The 23,749-nt window shown below is 38.5% G+C and overlaps 1 protein-coding gene across 1 annotated transcript in view; it reads left to right on the top strand.

Moving 5' to 3' along the window:
• Window positions 1–23,749, top strand: part of LOC125237585 (ankyrin-2-like) — a 128,805-nt gene that overhangs the window by 21,683 nt on the left and 83,373 nt on the right. The window contains exon 2 of the mRNA XM_048144718.1: window positions 15,941–16,042. Within this exon, the coding sequence (XP_048000675.1) occupies window positions 15,941–16,042 (102 nt within the window). The remainder of the gene's footprint in view (window positions 1–15,940; window positions 16,043–23,749) is intronic.

The following is a 23,749-nucleotide window of genomic DNA, read 5'->3' as shown; positions in this document are numbered from 1 at the left end:
TTCCACAATAACGCGTCTGAATGAAAAAGGAAAAATTCTCAGACACGAACAATTTGAAATCCTCGGTTGGAAAATATCTCATTTCTCGCCGGCGCTCGGTGACAAAGGTGTCTGAGATTACTCGCGGGTTGCTTTATTAGTGTTAGGGCCGGTTTTTCAGTTGCCAGATAAATATATCTACCAGATAAAGTTATCACTATCCTTTTCACCACACGTATAAATGACAATGACAGCTAACATTTATCCGACAGATATTATTTATCTGGCGATTGAAAAGCCCTTAGAATTATTAATTCGCAATTAATTACATGACAAGGAATATCCCGACATCCCGCAATGTCAGAGTTCACACGTTTCAAACTGAACTATGACATTTAATCCCCGCCGTAAAATAGCTCCTTCCCGGCCCGTGACAAAGATGTCTGGCGTCGAGACGTTTTGATGGCTGCCTTGTCTCCCCTTTTGAGTCCGCAAGCTTATTTGAAGAGACTGAGCAAACATGGAAGGAAGTCGATGGATCATCATCATTTTCATAGCGGCAACAGTTTTGCTACGGCTCATTTTGCTCCTAGTTTTTATGAAAGTTACTGCTATGATATTTTTCAACAGACGAAAATATGTCAGTAAGAAGAAAACTGAGTGCGTAGCCAAATGCATAAAGTATCTCTGTCGCTCTTTCTCGTAACAGAGCTAGACTGAATCGAGAAGCTCCCAAAATATGAAACTGATATTTATAAACTCTTTCGTACGAAGCACGTAATATAATCACGCCCGTATCCCATAAAGGGGTACGCAGAGTACGCGAACTACTAAGTTTCAGTGCCACTCTTGGCAAAAAGGGGTTAAAAGAAATCCAAACTGTGACATTGCAGTGACAGGTTGCCAGCCTCTCGCCTACCCTTTACCTCTTACCTCTGATATCACTATTTTAGTCAAGAAAGAAGTCGATATTTAAACCACGCTCTATTATTCCAAGTCGGTGAGTTTTTCTTGCCGTAACTTTGACTTTGAATCGGCGCTGGACAAACAAAGCCGTCTGTATTCTTTGTTATTTCGTCTCATTTCTTTCGTCTCTTGTTCGGGAAAAGTTATATCAGACAGGTTGAGTAACTTTGGGTAATGAGTTGGTTTTGTTTAAAATTATCATCATCCTCCTTGCGTTATCCCGGCATCTGCCACGGCTCATGGGAGCCTGGGCTCCGCATCGACAACTAATCCTAATATTTGGCGTAGGTACCAGTTTTACGAAAGCGACTGTCACCTGACCTTTCGACCCGAAGGGTAACTCTAGGCCTTATTGGAATTAGTCCGGTTTCCTCACGATGTTTTCCTTCACCGAAAAGCGACTGGCAAAATATCAAATGACATTTTGCTCATAAGTTCAGAAAAACTCATTGGTACGAGCCGGGATTGAACCCGCAACCTCCGAAAGTCGCACGCTCTTACCTCTAGGCCGCCAGCGCTTCGTTTTGTTTAAAATTACTTGTATGTCACATGACTTTAAACTTTAATACGGACGTTTCAATAGCGAAAAACGTCACGGAAATGCATGTAAGTTTTGATTTTTTGCCTGCTAAGCCGCGGTCCTGGGTTCCCCGGTAAGGGCATTTATTTGTGTGATGAGCACAGATATTTGTTCCTGAGTCATGGATGTTTTCTATGTATATAAGTATGTATTTATCTATTTAAGTATGTATATCGTCGCTTAGCACTCATAGTACAAGCTTTGCTTAGTTTAGGGCTAAGTTGATCTGTGTAAGGCGTCCCCAATATTTATTTTTTTATTTATTCTAGTGAGTACCTAACCGTTTGAGGAAACTGTTAGGTACCTGTTTGCCTTGTCCATACAATAAACGTACTTTTCTGTAATGTTCTCCATATCCAGCAACGTATCAAACACAATTATTATGTTCCATTACAAGAATTCGAAATTACCTATTCGCACGAGTTTAAAACACCATTTTACAATACTAGCCCCAATGCAATGCAGTTCGTCTACTAACACAGAAATATTTTGTTCTTTCTAATAACTTTTACACTTGTAGGTATATCACGACCAGTGAGAATTGTAAATGTACTATAATATAGTTTATTTTGATTATAAAATAAAATTGCATGTGACTTATATTGTAAAAAAAAAATAACTATAAAAAATGTTGTCTTAATCATGTTCTCCTAGTTTAATAGCAGAAATTAGTTACCCACTTTCCTTGGGCCCCCTTACATCTGTCATGAATTTTAATACCAATTCCATAAAAGATAAAATAAAAATCATCATTTACTTCCTTTCAGTATTAATGCATCTTCTTGTATTAAGATTTAGTTATTGTACAATACTGCCATAAAAAATAAACTAGATTATTATTACCATTAGACATTAACGATTTTTGAACTAAGACATTATTTTTGTACAAACCGAAGAACCTCAAAAAATGGTCTGACTAGTATTTTAATGCAATAATTACATCTTATTGAAAAACCAGTCGACATTAATGTTAAATTAGCTACAATCATCTAAAATGTAACATGTGCGAGACCCTTTATTAGCCATATGAAAACTGATCGCCCCGAATATCGCTGTCAACTGTCCATTCCGAGGAATTCTATTCACTCAATAAACGCAGATGACTTGACGATAAATAAAACGGGGAAAATATCGGAAAGAACATCGACAACTCCCCTTTCTATAAAATTCCACTATTAAAATATACCTATCGTAAGTGCATTCGAAAAGCCATTCGATTGTAAACCTTGTCCTCTTGCTTTAAAGTATAAGCTCTACTAATGTTTTATGGGACTTACGGTAGACATGGTAAGTGACAGTAGTGTGGCGAGACGAAATGACGTCACCTTGGGGGAGCCAGTGACTGATTATCATTATCGATTTGAGTTTTTGGAAATGTAGGGAAAGTGGGTAGATTCGTATACTGTTGTCAGTGATTTTGATAGCCCCGCTAATGAAACTGATATTTTAAACATCAAATTCTATGAAATAATGAATTTCTCAATATTCTCCTCTCCTTCTCTCAATATCGCAGCCAACTTATCGTAGTATACATAATATATATGGTGTATTGGGGTAATTTCGAAAGTCACATAAAAACCACCATTATTTTCATCATATCAAGATTCCCCTTTCGAAATTACCCGACCATTTATGTGCTTTGAAATTACCCCAATGCACCCTACCTAATACCTAAGTTAACGAAATTACATTTATGAAATTGGAATTATTTTAATAAGTCTGTTTATTTAAGTTTAGATACATTATAATAAAACATTAGGGACATAAAATTATCTTACCATAAAATTAAACTATTAAATCTAAAATTAAACTTATAATAAAATAAAAAAAAATTAAATTAAACTAAATAAATCTAAAATTAAACTAAAGTAAATCTAAAAACTGCCCCTGTGGCATAGTACCGAAGACGCTGGCAGCATTTCCTCGCTGGATTGTCAAGCTAATACGCTGAGCGAGGAAGCTGCCAGCTCTTCGGTCGCGGGTGGTGGCGTCTCTTAATCTCTTCGATAAGTCCTTGAAGAGACTCAGAGCGCCAGGGCCCCACGGACCAAGGGTCTCGACGCCGAATGGAATAAAAATATATTCGGCGCCGAGACCGCTGTATTTTCCTACCTTTAATAAGTTGACACAGTTTACCTATACTTGCGCAGTTCTGATATTTATCGGTATTATATAAAACTAGACATCATGAGAACATCATGAGAACATTTAACAGACAGAAGATATAAGATTAAAGAACTATTTTGCTAGGTCACATATGTATTTAAATAAATATAAAATCAAATTGAAATCAATAATTTAAAAACCGAATGCCCCAAGTGGGAATTTCCTATCTCTAGTATGACGACATCCGCGATTTGAAACTTATTTCCATGTTACATTCGAACTACATTGCGGTATTTCCAGATTTCCTTTGTATAGATATGCTAAAGCTTATTATGCTTTATATAATATTCCCCTTATTCATAAACGTACACTAAAGTTATCAGGCCGATAAAGTTCGTTTGTCCCTTTCTATCACACCAATACGTCGGATCGGGACAAACGAACTTTATCGGCTTGATAAATTTAGTGTACGTTTATGAATAAAGAGGTATGTATTTATGTCTATACTAAGGCATGGTACATGTAAGTATTACAATACATTTTATAGTTATAATATAATAAAACAAAGTCGCTTTCCGCTCTGTCTGTCTGTACCTACCTTAAACTAAAACTTTTTTATCACATTTGCTGTTTAAAGGTATCATTACGTCTACGTGTACTGAAGCATAATGTACTATTTTATTCCCAAGGGAATAATGGATTTAGTTTTAAAAATGATCATTATCCGTACAATACTTCAGGCAAAGGATGTTTCAATCTGCCAAGGATTTTTATTGCACAACCAAAATTTGTCTATTAAGCTATAAAAGATATTATACGGTATTAAAAATGCACGCACCCACCGCGAGGGCCCTGTCCATGCTCAATGTCATGTCCATGGACGCCACACATATAGACGTGTTTGCAGACAGTGTTGGTGGTTTTGGTCATAAACTTTTAATTTATTTAAATAATATTTGTGTATAGTTTTTTTTTTTTTAATGGAATTTGAATTGTATAAGTTTAGTAATTTCTGACATTTGTTTTTTATTTTTTATAACGACTGTAATATTTATTTCCTGCATGCGTATTTTTAATAGTAATTTTAGTATATAAGCGACTTGGTTTTGTCATGAACTGTAATGCTTATGTACTTTTTACACAAATAAATAATAAAATAATAATAAATAAATTTCATTTATGTTTTACAATTATCTCAGTGTGTTTTGCATTTATTTAATAATAATAATAATAATAATACACCTGGCGGGGACCATCTCCGGATGTATCATATTGTGCGCTCGGGGATGGTATCCGCCAGGTGTATCCCTTGCCTTTAGATTAAAGTGTCTAAAAGGGCCTCTGTGCTGTTGGCTTCGGCCCCACACATGCCTCCCAAAAGTCCGGGACCCCATGGTCCCGAGATATGGTAAGACATACAAATAATAATAATAATAATAATAATAATAATAATCACTCTCATTGCAAAGCTGATCTGCTTCAGAGGGGGTAATAATCGCCCTCGAGTAATGCGTTTTGTGAACCAGGCATTCGCGGGGACGGACATCAGGCCCCGCGACTATTTGGCCAATGTCACAGAGCGCATCGACTTCCTGAAGCAGAAAGTCTATGCATGGGCAAGCCGTATTCGCCGCTACAGAAAGCGTGTGGACCGATTCCAGCAGAATCGTCTTTTTCAAAGCGACCAAAGGAAAGTATACCGAAGGTGGGAGGAAACCGACCCTCGTGTGTCTGACGTGCAGCTGCCGGATGCTACTGCCATGTCTGATTTCTGGCGTAGCATCTGGTCGGTGCCCGTCGAACACACGGAGAGTGAGTGGATGACCGTTGTCGAACGCGAGTGCGAGAACATCGAACCTATGGGGGCTATCACCATCAGCCCCGACGACGTAAGTTGTGCTACCCGTACGACCCAGAACTGGAAAAGTCCTGGACCGGACGGATTGCACAACTTCTGGCTAAAATGGTTTCGATGCTCGCACTCGCGTTTGGCAACGCAATTTCAACAAGCCCTCGATCTTGGTTCTCTCCCACCTTCCCTAACAACTGGTGTTACTTTCCTGCTCTATAAGTCCGGTAGTACCACGGAAGCAAAAAACTACAGACCCATTACGTGCTTGCCTACACTTTACAAGCTCCTTACATCCATTTTGAGAGCAAAAATTAACGCGCATATTGTCGCTAACAACATTCTGGCTCCCGCTCAAAATGGATGTAGGGTTGGGTCCCGTGGTACTAAAGAGCTCCTCCTCATAGACATGACCATCTGCCAACAAGTTCGGCGGAACAAGGGAGCCATCTCGGCCGCTTGGATTGACTATAAGAAGGCCTATGATTCGGTGCCTCATTCATGGCTGAGAAGGGTATTGGAGCTGTATAAACTTGATGCAGCTTTAATATCCTTCCTGGCTGCATGTATGAGGCAGTGGATCACAGTCCTTCGTCAACCAGGAGGCAGGGATGGCCCCCTGGCCCGCAGGACTTCATAAGGATTGAGCGAGGAATATTCCAGGGTGACAGTTTGAGTCCATTATGGTTCTGCCTAGCTCTGAATCCCCTCAGCACGCTGCTGAAGGATTCTGGGCTAGGTTGCCGGCTTCGGAGAGAGGGTGAAGTCATCTCTCACCTTCTGTACATGGACGATCTCAAACTATTTGCACCGAACACCCAAGACCTGATGGTGCTATTGAAAACCACAGAAGTTTTCAGTACCGCCATCAGAATGGAGTTTGGTGTCGATAAGTGTGCGGTCATGCATGTACAGCGGGGGAGGTTGTAAATTCAGAAAATTTACAACTTTCTGAGACGATGTCGTTCAGATCTATCTCTGAATCAGAAACCTATAAGTACCTTGGTATGTCACAGTCGTTGGGTATTGAGGATGTTGGCATTAGACGGTCGGTGAAGGAGCGCTTTTTCAGTCGGCTCACAAAAGTCCTTAACAGTCTTTTGTCAGGAGGCAACAAAGTGCGCGCCTTTAACGCCTGGGTAATGCCTCTACTCACATACTCCTTTGGCATACTACGGTGGACCCAGACTGAGCTGGACGCCCTGGATCGGAGGGTCCGTTCACTGCTTACCACACATCGTATGTTACACCCGCGCTCGTCTGTTATGAGATTGTACATCCCACGGAAGTGCGGAGGTCGAGGCTTCCTAAACGCCAAAGATCTCCACAACCGTGAGGTGTACAATCTCAGGAATTACTTCCTTAACAACGAGTGTGGGATGCATCGTGATGTGGTGGCAGTTGACGGAAACCTCACGCCGCTCTCCTTGGCGAAAGAGAACTGGCGCAAACCTGTGGTACTAAGTACTGCGGACCGCAAGGCGGTATGGGAGAGCAAGCAGCTACACGGGCGGTTCTACAAGGCCCTCACGGGACCCGATGTAGACCTGCTCGCATCGGTGAACTGGTTACGATTCGGGGACCTCTTCGGAGAAACCGAGGGTTTTGCCTGTGCAATTGCGGACGAAGTTATGATGACGAACAACTACCGGAAATATATCCTGAAGGACGGTACGGTCGACATTTGTCGGGCATGCCGCCGTCCCGGAGAGTCACTCAGGCATATCATTTCCGGTTGTTCTCATCTTGCTAACGGCGAGTACTTGCACAGACATAATCTCGTAGCCAGGATTATTCACCAGCAACTTGCTCTTCAATACGGCCTTGTGGACCGCGAAGTACCGTACTACAAGTACTTACCTGCGCCAGTTCTTGAAAATGGTCGTGCCACGCTCTATTGGGATCGATCTATTATCACTGACAGGACTATTGTAGCCAATAAGCCTGACATTGTGATAATAGATCGACTGCAACGCCGGGCCGTGCTCGTTGACATCACCATCCCCCATGATGAGAATCTCGTGAAAGCCGAGAAGGACAAGTCCAGTAAGTACCTAGACTTGGCTCACGAGATAACCGCCATGTGGGATGTTGATTCAACGATCATTGTTCCGATAGTCGTTTCAGCGAACGGTCTCATAGCGAAGAGTCTCGACCAACATCTTAAGAGACTCTCGCTTGGTGGCTGGATCAAGGGCCAGATGCAGAAGGCGGTGATCTTGGACACGGCGCGGATAGTCCGACGGTTCCTCTCTCTGCAGCCCTAACCACCGGCAGCTTGGGCCCTGCCCCGCTGCTGGCGGCACCCTAGGTTAGGTTTTTTATAATATGTTTATATGTTTTTATATTGTTTTGTATGTGTTTTTGTATTTTATTTTTATATACATATTGTAAAAAACCTATAGTAGCCTAGAGAATGAAAATAAATAAAGATAATAATAATAAAATCATTTATTGTAAAAACCTACATACAGCGCCTTAAAACCAAATTACTTACTTTCTAAACACTTAAAACTATATACTAAATAACAACAAAAGAGAAGATGCATCAGTTACACAACAAAAAGAGGAGTATTGAAGTTAAAAACATTGGTGCTGGCGCTGGTGTAGTCGCTACAAAGGGACGCCACTCAGCATATGCTCTGGTATAAGTACCACAGCGCTGGTCTTCCGTCGCGCCCCGGGCTGAGGGGTAGCTTTATGAACTATTACCTAAGGTAATGACAAGCATATAACATTGCTCAAGAAAACAGATCTATACAGACACAGTTGAAAATATGCATACACAATCATTCAGACATATACAAATAGCAAATTAGTTAAAAGATTCCGATAGTGAGTACCTATGTATACTTATGTTTATATATTAATAGAATAAATAAATAATAGTTTTGCACATCCAATATAGCTAAAATCATTTATTTAATACAGATAGGAATATAGATAAGAAAGAAACAGGCTATACGAGTACAATAAATAAATAAATAAATATAAGTGTAGTAAGTCATATTAATATCCCAACAAGATTTCAGTAATCCACATTACGTAACGGACACGGCATCTGCAGATTAAAAAGATATTTTTTAAATTTGCATTTAAATGAATATAGCGAAGTGGAGTTACGTATAGGAGGGGGTATGTTGTTCCAGCACTTCGTGGCAGAGTAACGAAAACTGCCACGAAATGCTGCTGCGACACCGTGTCTTGGACAGATTAGTCGAGTGGCCTCTCTAGTGGGACGCGAGGAAAACTTTAATTTATCAAACAAATACGGGGGTTGTTGATGATGGATCACACCGAAAAGCAGACACGCAAAATGCAAAGAACGTCGTGCATCCATTTTTAACATTTTACCGCTGTTAAGATAGGGAGTCACATGAGTTCGTGGCGGTATGGGAAAGCAAAAACGGGCACAGGCGTTTTGGATGCGTTGAAGAAGAGCTTTAGACCGAGCCAGCAAACAACCGTTAACTACTGTATCGACATAATTAAGCCTGGACAGTACTAGTGTGTCACATAATTTTATTCTGAGGTCTACGCTAAGATGATCACGCACCTGGTACAGGACTCGTAGTCTATAAAAGCAACTTTTAGCTGCTTCAAGAACATGCTTTTCAAAACGAAGCTGTTCGTCCACAAGCAATCCAAGGTTACGTGCCAAGGGGACTCGTTCAAGAGGGTCCTTACCGAGTAGTACTCCAGGGTTCAAACTGGCGACTTTTTCAACCTGACATTTGGTACCGAGCACTAGAAATTGAGACTTTTTGGGGTTGAGAACTAGATTACATTGTCCAGACCAGTCGACAATACGAGCAAGATCCCTATTCAGCAACTCAACGGCAGCTGGAGTCTCTCGGGGAAGGAATGTTTTGTAGATTTGCAGATCGTCTGCGTACATGTGAAAGTTACAATTACGTATGCAACTCGAAATGTCCGCCACGTACAAAATAAACAATATGGGTCCTAAAATCGATCCCTGAGGGACTCCACAATTTATAAAGGTGTTTTGAGAAAAATCTGTTAATCCGAATGAATTACGTAGCCCTACTCTTTGGGAGCGGCCAGAGAGGTAACTATCAAACCATTTTATTGTTCCCTCATCAAAACCATAGTACGCAAGCTTGGACAAGAGCAATGAGATGTTTATGGTGTCGAAGGCACGAGAGAAATCCAGTAGCACTAAGATGGATACCTCTCCTTTGTCTTGTGCTGTAAGTACATCATCTATTACATCAAGAAGAGCCGTGGCGGTGCTACGCGCTTTTCGAAACCCAGACTGCTTGTACGGCAATATATTGTTAGTTTCTAAGAAAGCAGTTAGCTGGAGGCAGACTATCTTTTCCAATACTTTAGACAATGAGCAGAGAACACTAATTGGTCTGAGGTCCTTTAAATCAGTAGGCTCCGAGGTTTTAGGTATTGGCCTAACTATGGCCGATTTCCAGTTTTCTGGGAAGGTACCGGTAATGATAGATTGGTTAATCATTTTAGTGATAATCTGTAATGTCCTCGGTAACGTTAGATCGATCATATCTCGTGTGATGCCGTCAGTACCTACAGCGTTGCTTGTAAAAGATCGAATAACCTTGAGAACCGCGCTTTCGTCGACTGGTTTTAGCCTGAAACTATTGGAGCCAAATCTATGGAACTCATAATATGTTAGACTGGAAATGGTGATGCCTCTACCACCAGGAAGGTTAAGGAAGTGATTATTAATTTGATCTGGGTTATTGAAGTTTGTTGGTAAATCATTGCTTTTTTTAAAGTCAGCGATATTGTTTTTAATATTTTGCCAGAGAAGTCGGGGATTTTTTTGATTACTAATAATATGGTACTTAAAATAGGCTGACTTTTCATTAAAGAGGGCAGTGCTAACTATACTTTTTAATTCCTTGTAATACTGTTTGTGTGTGTCCAGGCCTGAATCGCGATATCTTGCATAAGCTTCATCTCGGAGTCGCATCATCTCCTTTACCGTATAAGTGATCCACGGGTGAGATTGTTTTTTAATAAGGGTTTTTTTAAATGGCGCGTGAACGTCAAAAAGTTGTAAAACAAACGTATTAAAATAATAAAGAGTGTCATTGACGTTGTCACATTCCAAACGTTCCCAGTTAATGGATTCAAGGTCAGCGTATTTCGTAAATTTAATGAGAATATTACTAACTCGAGTCTTTAAATCGCTCCGGCAAGCCGTCGCGATTTAACTTACTCTCGTTAGTAATATTCAACTTCCTCCCCTTGTTGCACAATGTACTATTATTGTCATTTTCGTAATAATGTCTAAACTTTTAAAATTCCGTTTTAAATGACTGAGTTTTTATTACTAATAAAATCTTAATTCAAACATTTACCTCCTTCAAAATTGTATAATTACACTCTAAACGATCCGATAACCCTTTCAGCCCACTTGCACCAACCACTTAACTCAGGGTTAGTGGGCTGTCATCTGTCAAATTCCATATAAAATGGTGGGTTAACTCTTGGGTTAACCCACCATTTTCGTTGGTCCTTACTCGATCAATATTTCAATTAGGCCCAATGTAAGACTCCACGCAATAATCGTCCAAATAAAAATAAAAACAAAGCATTCAAAACCACCCCAAAATACCTAGCCAAGGTGACAATCGGTTACGCTTCGTATATTTGTCACTTCGTCTAGGCCAGCAGCAACCCCAAACTGGGGTGTCCAAACGATCGAAATCGAAAACTCGAATCACCATTATAAGTGTAGTCTTTGACTATACGTAGTTCTTATGGATTTAGAGGTCACGTTATATTGGTCTTTTGAAAAACTTTTTGTCTGCACTCGCGAAGGAATTTGAATTTGAACCTTATATAAAACTAGTTGTAATCTATATATAAATGACAGCGTCAATATCAGAAACTTTTAGCATATACAGCGTGCCTTTCACAAAGACGCGTGCCTTAGTTCGTATTGCCAAGCAATAAAGCTTATATTTCACAAACTTAAACGACATCGTGATTATTGTGTAGTAAGACCCATGCCAACTTTTCCGATTTTGAATTTGGACCTTTCTTTTATTTCTACAAGAGTTCAAAACATGAATATAATTTGTACTAGTTAAAGTACGCTGGGACTTACGAGGATGTGGCTGAGCCATCTAAATATGAGTCGTAAGTGGAACGCACAAGGGCCACTCGTTTGTAGTGAATGCATAATTGGTCGCGTGCATGTGCACTGTATCGTGTGAATGCATTAGGCGGATAGATTTGTTTATGTCGGGGAATCGATTGTTGTGGTGTAAAAAAAAAATGTAGTCCTACCTAATACACACTTGCACAGAGCCCCTACTTAGTATAAATTTTAAACGAAAATGTTACGTTTCGTTGTTGAATTCATTTGTAAGATCAGCAATTCCCGAAAACTTTGAAATTTGGATCACGTCTTCGATTTTGATAAAAATTGGTAGGCTGATAGAGTCCACGATGCTGGGCAAGATCCACTAGGTTTTGTCAAAATCGGAGACGAGATCCAAATGTAGGTATAAACTTTTCGGGATTTGCTCAGATAAGTTGTTGAATCATTCCGTTTGGCGCGGTATTCATAATCCCATGCAAAATGAGACTGGCCAAAACGTTTAGGTTTATGTTTTCCAAATTAACATCCAAATGATCCAAATGTGGCTTATGTCACCTATAGTTATTTACAAGGGGTCAAAGTTGTTGTTTAACCGCACGTGCCAAAATCGATACCCGAGCAAGCGAAAGATTTCAGTTTTGAACCGCGAGCGTAGTGAGTGGTTCAATAAGTGGAATCTTGGGCGTTGCGAGGGTTTCAAGGCACGAAGGTTAAACAAACTTTGCCACCGAGTGAAACACTAAATTTTTCACCACACCAACACGAACTAAATACTGACTATAAAACATCAAACTAAATCGAATTCAACAATTTATCCAGTAATTATGATTCAAAATCATCATTTATAGGTAAATTCTACCAGTCAACTGAAGACATCAAGTTAAAATTTGTATGAAATTACTTTGCACGCTTGTGGATAAAATTCAATTTTGCTATCTGTTTTCGAATAGCAAAGTAAGTCTTTACCAGTTGGTGTGGTGAAAAGTATATTAATGTTTTGCTTCTGTGCCCTTAGCAACGCCAAATCACGCAAGTTATAATATAAGCTTCAGCGATTATTCTCGTTTATTTGTGATGTTTTCCTTTACCGAAAAACGCAGAATATTTTATACCTATCGATTTCCATAAACTTATTGGCACTATCCGAGGTCTGTAACCACAACCCCTGGATTTCAAGTAGTATTCCCTAGTCTACTTGTGTTTTTTTAGGCTGACTGTACCTTTTTATTAAAATTTGCGAACCGTGAGATGGGGCGACAAATGTGATTTTAATGACTGCGTCACATTTTTTCAGTCTGTTTGGACCAAAGCACTTAAAAGTGCTTTCCAGCACTTCACTCCAAGTGCCGCTGCAAATGGGGAATTTTGATGAGTGAAAATGAAGGGTTGATAGACTTATAAATCTACCAAATACTTGCGATGAATAGAGAGCGGGGAGTGATTTTTGAATGTTGACCATTCGATTTCGTGAAATTCATTAAATCATTTCTTCACTACTGCGATTTAAATTCTATTAATAGAATTGAAAACGAGTGATCAATAGCAAAAGATTTTAAATTCTATCGCTCGTTTTACATAATTACTGTTCACTGTTTTTCTGACTTTCGAATGGCGAAATCGTTCACAATTAAAAAATCGGCCCCTGAATAGGCTCACTAATGTTAATGAATCGATCACAACATTATTTTTTTACTTTTTTTTTATAAACGAAATTTCGCTAAGTATCTATAATACGACTATATACAATCATGGACACAGTTGACTGAATAAGAAAAAGAAGGTCAGACCTTACCTTCCTCGTTTCGTTTTTCGGTTTCAACGCTTCGAAAGTCCCATGTCAATTTAAATAAAATTTTTAGCAACTCAAAATGAGGCTATTGAATTATTTAAAGGGCTTGATATACTCACCTGACTCCCCAATATTTCACAATTAACAAGCCATCGGCAGCCCTACGGTAACGACCCTTAAATATGTATGAGGCCATTCAAAGGGACACTTGGGTGACTTAGATTTTCTGAGGGCCCTAGGGGTGTTCGGATTTTATATACCTACGAATATAATATGGTCTGATAATTTCGGTACTAATTCGTAATCATCGCTAGGTAAAACGCCGTGACAACGCCTACGCCGTGTCAGACGACGCAACGGAGCCACGCTGTTACGTCGTCGCCTAAATAGAATATTGTTTTTTTTTTCTCGTCTGTTTTTAAAGTTTTTTTTTTTAACTATTTATGTGCTATATACCTATTGTTTTTATTTTTTAATTTCACAGTGCCTTGATTTTACTGTTATGGTGTGTAACTTATTTGAATAATAAAATAAATAAATAAAATAAAATAAAGAACCAATACAAACATTCTAATGTGTATTGATTGCAGTTCCCAATCGGATATATCGGATAGACAGTAAGTTTATTAGGCAATTTGATGTTTAAAAACGAATTTCTTTAACTTCTACATGAATACTTGATGCATAAACCATTTTTAGGGTTCCGTACCAAAAAGGTACAACAGGAACCCTTTTGGTGCGACTCTGTCTGTCTGTCTGTCCGTCTGTCACATTCCTAAATATCTCGAGAACTACTAATGCTATGAACTTGAAATTTGGAATAGTTGTGAACATTGTAAACCTCTACAAATAGAAAGTATAATTTTTTTAAATATATTAATTTTAATTGTAGAAAATGGCCAAAATGAAAGGGGGGCAAACTGTAAATTTCAAGTTACTAGGTCAAGTGGGGTATCGTTGGAAAGAGCTCAAATTGAACGTAAATAAGCTATTTTTTATAATTTTTTTGTTGTGGAAAAAAAATGAATTTTGAAGGAAAATGTAAAAAAAAATACCGTTCCCCCCTTATCTCCGAAGTTTACCAACGAAAAATTATGAAAATTTTAGTAAACATTGGTTTTATGCTAAATATTACAGGAAAAATATAATCGTGTTTGTATTTTGAATACTTTTTTTTTAATTCACAAAAAACTTTTCAGATTTTTACTTTCAATTTACCCACCCTTGCGGATGCACATCGTACTTCAAATTAATACGAGGTGTTACGTAAGCCATCTTCTGTCCAATAAAGTAAAAAACTGTTTAAATCGGTTAACATTATAAAGAATTATCCCTGAAAAACCAGGTCGCGCAAATTAGTTAGCAAATTGACCGGGAGATGGCGCTATACACAATAATACTCATTAGTGCCTATACTTTTGTCTTCTAGTCAAGTCATTAGAGTTATATGAAAATATGAGATTATTTTTACTAGGTAGTTTGAAAGAAAGTTTGTACGGAACCCTCGGTGGGCGAGTCCGACTCGCACTTGGCCGGTTTTTATATTTAATACTGGCTTTTGCCCACGGGTTCGCTCGCGTTAGAAATTGACAAAAAGTAGCCTATGTCACTCTCCATCCCTTCAACTATCTCCACTTAAAAAAACACAATTCTTTGCTCCGTTTTGCCGTGACGTGAAGGACTGACAAACAAACAGTCACACACACTTTCCCATTTATAATATTAGTAATATTAGTATGGATAAGTAAAACAAATTTAATATACCTAACCAAAGCTTCGCAATAGCCACCGCCACTTGGCGACTTTCAGCCCTTATTACTTTCCAAGTACTTCAAGGGTTGAATTACATTAACCTTTATACCGTTTTTAGCCAAAGGGGCTAAGTAAATAGTTAAGGACACAGGGGAAAAGACTTTGAAGTTTTGATTAAATTACTGTTTACTTCTAATGTAAGTTTAGCATACCTTTGCTTTGAGCTAAATTAGATTTAGGACCTAGGTAAAACTTGTATTAGTAATGTAATTATGCTGTTTGTTTTGTACAAAAAACTTATTAACGTATAATTTTATAAGAACCGTCTGGCTTTGAAAAAAGTAGCTTCTAAACTATACTATACATGAACTTAGACCGTATATATAATCGTTTTAAAGTGTTTGCCTACTGCAAATTATACCTAGAAAATTTGATATAGGTACTATAGGTATAATTTGCAGTAGACAGACGTAAGTTACAATAGGTATATGTACCTATTTAAATTAGGTACATGTACCTACGACACATATACTATACACTGGCTTTTACTACCCACTAATAGCCAACTTACATAGAATTAGTGATTTGATGGGATAAAAATGGGTATAACTATCATAGGTAATTTTTTTCAGAAAAAACGGTACTAATACACATTATAATTACACAAAAACTCAGAATGTAAACTTGTAATCGTGAATTGCGGTAGAGCGAGCTTTTAGACGATTAATTTTGGTATTCTATACTTGTTACACATCTCCAACTATCACAAATAGCACGAATCCTTACAGTGTTTGACCGCGTATGTGTTTGTTGCAGGCGGACGCCAGCACCGCGTTCCTGCGCGCCGCTCGCGCGGGCCAGATCGAGAAGATCATTAGCCTCCTTGAACAGGGGGTCGACATCAACGTTAGCAATGCTGTAAGTAATAATAATAAAATTCACTATATGGTTCATTTAAAGGTGACTTACAGAGGCTTTTGGGAGACCATTGCTTCGCTTCAAAGACTGCGCCAAGAGGGACATGGCAGCCTTTAAAATCGGCTACCAAAACTGGGATAAGCTTGCGGAGAAGCGGACGGAGTGGCGAAAGTGCGTTGGAGATGGTCACAACTGTCGCAAGTTCGTCGACGAGACCTGGTTGGCGGCACTTGCTGACAAAAGGAAAAGAAGACATCATAGCGAAACGTCGCAATCGGTTGCAAGCTTCCCTTGTCAGCTATGTGGCAGAATATGTCGCTCTCGCATAGGTCTCTTTAGTCATCAAAAGCGATGTCTCTCGGACATTGCACCATAAATCGTCTGAAATAGACGCTAAGGCCAGTAGTAGTATAGCCTACCAACGGAAAAAAGATGTTTTATACTAAGGAAAAATTCACTAAGCCATCCAGTAGCCGATATTCATCACGTTTTCCCTACCATCTGTCCAGTACAACTATCTCAGAAAATATTATAAACATTGTATATTTGGCTTTCAATTCCATACCTTTCTATCGCCCATAATCTTAACAATCATCTTTCACTTGCATTTGTTTCATATCATCTCTTATGAAAAGCTTTTGCCCGCGGCTTCGCTCGTTAGAAAGAGACGAAAAGTAGCATATGTCACTCTCCATCCCTTCAACTACTTCTACTTAAAAAATCACATTCGTCACTTCGCTTTGCCGTGAAAGACGGACAAACAAATAGACACACACACTTTCCCATTAAATTAGTATGGATAGGGATGTTCTTGACAGTTCATCCACGTTATTTCCCGTTTATTCCTTTTCTCAAGAAAAAGTATGCGGTTTAATAAGTTAATTAAGTTTCAACAAATCGTTTCAAGACATATTCCGCTAGTAAGCAAATGTTTGTCAAGACCAAGACCATGAAATTAAGAAAGGGAGATGTATCATGAAACCTCGTGAGGCTATGAGTCGTGGAATGGTAAGTATATACCATAGATTAATTAAATAAACAAAGATTGGTAACTCAGTACATCGTGTAGCGACCTACTTAACGCGAGTTATCGTCGCTGGTACCTCTTAGTTTTCGAGTTATTTACAGATGGCGCTGTTTTCAATGTTGAAAAGTGCCACCTAGTGAGATAATAATTAATTACATTGCCGAGTAACCACATCTGAATATGATTCAATATTTTGAGCCGGCGGCACCTCGTTTTTTGGCTTAGGGGTTAGAGTATCTGACTTGCATTTTTGAGATCTCAGGTTCGAGACCCAGCTCCGGTTTTTTTTTAATGTGTTTAAAAAGAATTATGTTGTTGTTTTTCGCTTTTTTATTTTTCTAGTTGAATATTAGAAAAATAAGTATGATGTGAAGTTGAATCATACAAAAGTAAGTATGAATTGTTCGCGCCTACTTGTTGTGTGTTTGAATCATAGAAAAGTAAGTATGAATTGTTCGCGCCTACTTGTTGTGTGTTTATAAAACCCATAGGCCCATAGGGAGGTACTTATCTACCTACTCTACTCTCCAATCACTTATGTGACGTTGTCTCTTTCCAAAGACCGATGTGCAAGTTTTATCGCCCTTTACTGTATTTATATAAATTTATCGGTACCCATAAGTATTAAAAATCTTTATTTAGGCACCTACAGCTATACAGTCAAGGAATTTGATTCCCTGCCCATTTAATAGAATCGTTGTTAGAAATACGTATATAGTATTTTATTTTATTCCATATATCTTTGGTTATACTTACCTAGTATTGAAATGTCAAATTACTTAGCACTGTTTTTGACATTTCAAATTAACTCGACCAAATTATGTAGGTTGCTTATAGGCGTATCGTCCGAAACTAAACTTAACACGTGTTTCTAATTTAGTAGCGTTGCTCATGTTTTATGCATCATCAAAGCAACGTCTTCATCTAGCTAGATCTTATGGTTTTTTGTGTTTCCTCGGAAGAAATCATTTATATTGGTCCCTAGTATCACTGTACAAAGTGGCTTGCTTTTTGCATAAAGTGCAGCTTTTTTGACCACAATTTCGCCGTAAGCCTTATATCTCTTTTCGTTTTTGTTTCACTATTGATAGCTAGCCAAGGCGCGTAAAACTAAATCCAGTGATAATTTTGTCTGTGACAAGAAGTGAGAGGAATAGTTCCCGTCATAGTTATCATTGTTATCAACAAACAATATTTCTTTAATCTTCACAAAACATTAAACTATTTGTTATAAGGGCCCGCGCAGACGGGCGACAAAGTCACTCGACGACTTTTTTGTCTCTGTCGTAACTCCTTGCGACAATTTCAAAGGTGCGCACACGGGAACGACAGCGATGCAACCACAGACTACTATGAAGATACTACGGACGCAACTTTTTCTTTTTTCATGAAATTAAGAGCCTATCCAAAAAACATTTTTGGTACTTCAGAATAAGTGTTTAAAAGTTTTGATGAACTCGTTAGAATTTTACAACCCGCCATCGTTTTCCTCAATATTGTAGGACTATTCTTTTAAATTCTTGTCATATAAAGTCGGTCTTACCTCTACTTCTGAAGAATTGAAATTAAACGACAGGTATCAATGTCGACTTCAACAATCGGCATTTAAAATTATATTTTTTTCGAATAATAACATACGTTTGCCCAGGCGGTTGAGTGATAACTGTCAAAATGACAACCGACCGGCGACTATTTTGTCACCGTGTGCGCACTTGCATTGAAACATATAGAGAATGAGACAGTTACGTCGCAGGCTTGTCGTCACTCGTCGAACCCGCAGACAAAAAGGTTGCGTTGCAACGTGTGCGCACTTTCATACTAGCCCATAGACCGATCTCCGCAGACAAAAAAGTTGAGTCGCCCGTCTGTGCGGGCCCTAACGCATACTTTGCAATTCGCAGGAGATACCAACGCCTGGACAGGCAACACCGACCGGGTTAAACGTCAAATTCAATACTAAAAGACGTTCAAACATATAAGCCAATTTATAAGTTCATTAAAAATACAGTGATAAATCTTTAATAACTTAATCATAACAATAGTGAAGTGTCAACCAGTGACTTATTATATAAAATTAAAGACTTGGCTTAAATGTCTCGTAACCAGGCCATAAAATTCAAAAAAAAAAAAACGTCAAATTCAAGCTTCGTGCGTATATCATTTCAATAATGTGTTATAAATATTAAAAATGTAAAATATAAGGAATTACAGTGATGTATCGTATTTTAATTAAAATGAGAAAGTGTTATCATAAGTTTTCATGCAGCCTAAGAAGCCAAATATTGACGAAAAAACTACGCCAACCGTCAACGGAGTAGCGTTCAAGATTTACAATTATAATTAATTAGCGTTTTTTACAGATGAGTATAGCTAACTTAATATTTAAGTGTAGTTTTTCAGATTATTTGTCTAGAACTAGTAACTGTCATAGGTTATTTTTGTGTTTTCTGTTTGTAAACATTTGAAGTACATAATAGTATTTTAACTTCCATATTTACATTTTCTTTGTTAAACCAACTCGAAATAATAAAACCTTACTCACTGCTATCCCGTGTAACTTGCAACAAAGTGAATTACAAAGTTTGTTATATGAAATCTTGTTAACAAAATCAAGGCTGTGGTTCCATATTCTTGTATCTTAATCACATTATATCCTGTTATAAGCCCTAATTAATATATTTTAACAATACATTTAGGCTTCAATATCTCACATGATGAATAATGTTACAGAACAAACTACCAAGGTTACAACACACCGGGATGTGATGGTGGCTAGAATGAAACAAACACAAGCCTCAAAAATCAGCAATCAGCCAACCAAGATGTCAAGTATGAAGACCTGCAAGGACAACGGGATGACCTCTAGGCAGTCATTGATCGGTTCCAGCAATGCCAAGAGATACATGAGCAGGCATTACAACGCATCCGGGACCTCGAGCAGCAACTGCAGGAGTCGGATTCAAAATGGTATTGCAAGTATTGCTCCGGGAACTCCGCTCTGGCTGAAAACAATTTAAGTATATTTGCTGAATATAATATATTTGATTTAGATGTGGTTCATGACAGTGCATCATGCTCCCCAATGAAAGACCCTGTAGATTTAAAACAGTCTGTGCACATAGAGGGCGGCAGTGATCCCAGAGTGACGTTGAAAGGGTCAAATAAAATTAAAAAATATCTAAAGCTAAGCAAATTCAAAATACATCAAAATGTAACAGCTGCCTTAAGCGATGAGCTTCTAAACTGTCAATACCAACTTGACCTGACAGCACAGGAGTTGAACCATCGCTCCGATGAATTTCACAAATTAGAATTGAAACTAAAAGACCTGAATAATAGGTATGAACTGACAAGTAAAGCATTACACGAGTACATCTTTTGTGAATAACGTTCTAGATCCATCGAGCGTGTACCCTGTGTGCATGAACTCGCCTGCGCCCGCTTGTTCGAGCCGCGCCCGAGCCGGCTTAGCCCCGCTCCCACAAGCCCGCGCCCGTGCGCCGTCGCGCCGGCTCCGTCGCCGTCGAGCCTTCTGCAGCTGGCGCTGTCGCGGCTGGCCGCCGAGCCTCCTGCAGCTGGCGCTGTCGCGGCTGACCGCCGAGCCTTCTGCAGCTGGCGCTGTCGTGGCTGATCGCCGAGCCTGAGCCTCGGCCGCCGGCCCCCCGCCGCCGCTCCGCCCCGCGGCGGCATTATATATATTTTTTTCTTTAGTTGAGACATCAAGAGTCTTTTAAAACTCTAAAGTTATTTTAGTTATTTTTTATTTGTATCAGTTCGTTTTTTTTTTCTTCATCATGTATATTTTTTTTATTTTTTTAGATATACCTTGACACTTAGAGACTCTATACAGTATCTCTAACATCTCTTATAAAGCATAGTAGCTTTGTACTTTGTATAATTTATAGGGATGTACCGACTATTGATTTGGCCGACTAGGCCGACTACCGACTAGTCGGCGCTTGGGTGGCCGATTAGTCGGCCGACTAGTCGGCTAGTCGGCCAAAACTTAATTTTCGACTAAATTCACATTTTGAATGTCATTTTTGGTCCTTCGAACGCGCTTTTCATGATTTTTTGCAAGTTTAAAGGTTCATGACAATGTTTATATACATTTTCCATTTTTGACAACCGGCTTAGCTTAGTGGGTAGTGATCCTGCCTATGAAGTCGATAATCCTAGGTGGGATATTTATTTCTGTGATAAATACAGATATTTGTTATTCAGACAAAAAAAATAGGAATTACGAATAGTTACATAATACAACCATAATTTTCAGATGGTAATTTAATTTTGTACTGTTTTTTTATCTTATACTATTAAACGAGCAATTCTTGTATATTTATTTATTTATTTATTTATTTATTTATTTATTTATTTATTTATTTATATATACCGACGATCTCGGAAACCGCTCTAACGATTTCGCTGAAATTTGTTTTGTGGGGGTTTTCGGGGGTGAAAAATCGATCTAGCGTAGCCTTAGATCCCGGAAAACGCGAATTTTCGAGTTTTCTTGAGTTTTTCTTTCGCATTTGTAAACGTAAAATATGGTCCTTAATTTCGCCGCGCGCGCATCGATTCCGCGTAGCTCAGTCGCACGAGGTCGGTCTAATGTACGCAGATAGATCGTAGGTGTCAGGGTTTCGAATCCCGGCCAGAAATTAAGTTTTTGTTTTTTGTCTTTTTTTTTGTTTTTGTATTTATAAGAGTTTTTTTTTATCTAAAGACGTGATATATTAAAATAGAACCGAGCGAAGCTCGGTCGCCCAGATATTCACTAATGAAATGCCGACTAATCGGCCCTTTTTGCCGACTAGTCGCCGACTAATCGCCGACTACAAATGTGGCCGGATAGTCGGCTTTCCCGACTAGTCGGCGACTAGTCGGTACATCCCTAATAATTTATTTAAATTAATTTCCATAGAGCAGTCTGTTAATATTTTCTTTATGAATACTTTTGCATGTGTATTTTGAAAAAAAGTGGCTGAGGCGTAGGGTTAAAGCCGGCGTAGCTTTATTTGACGTTCATATCATTGTAATATGCCTACTTGGAAATAGTGCATTACGATACAAGTGCGTAAAAATCGACACGAGTTACGAATTTCCTTTTCGCACGTGTATCGTACGACGTTTTTCAGTACAGATGGCCCTCCGAAGTTTAGACCTGACATATACTCGTAATGAACCACTTCTCGCACTAGTGTGTAAAAAAAACACCATCTGTACTGAAAATAAATATTTCAATGCATTTCAACACTTAGCATGATAATTAAGAAACTTTTCAAAGAATTTAATTAATAAAATTGACTTATAATATATTGTTTTATTCCACATTCATATATTTAAAAAAATCTGTCGTGCTGATATATGTAGCTGTTTGTGGTAAAACATTTTTATAGTAATAAAAATAAAATAATCTGAAAGTAATACTTCCGTCTTAGTGCGTTTTCACATTATACGATCCGATATCGGATGCAGGACCGATATCCCATATATTTAAGCCGCCATTTTTGATTTTCGCCTTTGAAATCCTTCCTGACATCCGCACTTAGGGTTGTAATATTTTACGTAGCATATTTTGCCTATTCTGGGATGTACGTCCAAGATAATTTAGAATAATCGTTAAAACTTGTGCAAAAAAACCGGCCAAGAGCGTGTCGGGCCACGCTCAGTGTAGGGTTCCGTAGTTTTCCGTATTTTTCTCAAAAACTACTGAACCTATCAAGTTCAAAACAATTTTCCTAGAAAGTCTTTGTAAAGTTCTACTTTTGTGATTTTTTTCATATTTTTTAAACATATGGTTCAAAAGTTAGAGGGGGGGGACGCACTTTTTTTTCCTTTAGGAGCGATTATTTCCGAAAATATAAATATTATCAAAAAACGATCTTAGTAAACCCTTATTCATTTTTAAATACCTATCCAACAACATATCACACGTTGGGGTTGGAATGAAAAAAAATATCAGCCCCCACTTTACATGTAGGGGGGGTACCCTAATAAAACATTTTTTTCCATTTTTTATTTTTGCACTTTGTCGGCGTGATTCATATACATATTGGTACCAAATTTCAGCTTTCTAGTGCTAACGGTTACTGAGATTATCCGCGGACGGACGGACGGACGGACGGACGGACGGACGGACGGACGGACGGACGGACGGACGGACGGACGGACAGACAGACATGGCGAAACTATAAGGGTTCCTAGTTGACTACGGAACCCTAAAAAACAAATACTAATGATAATGAATGTGCATATTGAGAGTCAAGAGTATTGTACGCCAAATTCTGGCAGATTGTGATGTTACAAAATACTAACCCTATCATCAATTCATCATTTATAAAGTCGCCGTCAATAGAATTTGTGAACAATGTAAACAAACCTTGTACGTTGTCAAAATGTCTTTAATTTTCATTCTAACTCATCAGATACTTGCTAAATCCAACCTTTGAAATAATAAAATTGTGCTAAAATATTGATATTTTGTATAATGGTTTGTTTACATTGTTGGCAATTTCTATTGACAGCGATTTTAACTACTCACATTCGAACAATAAATAAATTGAATTTAAAACTTATCTTCAATATGCCAACTTTGTTTAGCATGCAGTGTTGTGCATCTTGCATACGCGCCATCTACCGGATTATAATGTTTGCTATTAGTCATCAAACGTACAAAA

This window comes from Leguminivora glycinivorella, chromosome 21, assembly GCF_023078275.1.
Source record: "Leguminivora glycinivorella isolate SPB_JAAS2020 chromosome 21, LegGlyc_1.1, whole genome shotgun sequence".
Lineage (NCBI taxonomy): Eukaryota > Metazoa > Arthropoda > Insecta > Lepidoptera > Tortricidae > Leguminivora > Leguminivora glycinivorella.
The sequence above is the reverse complement of the archived record's forward strand: the minus strand, read 5'-3'. Positions and strand labels throughout refer to the sequence as shown.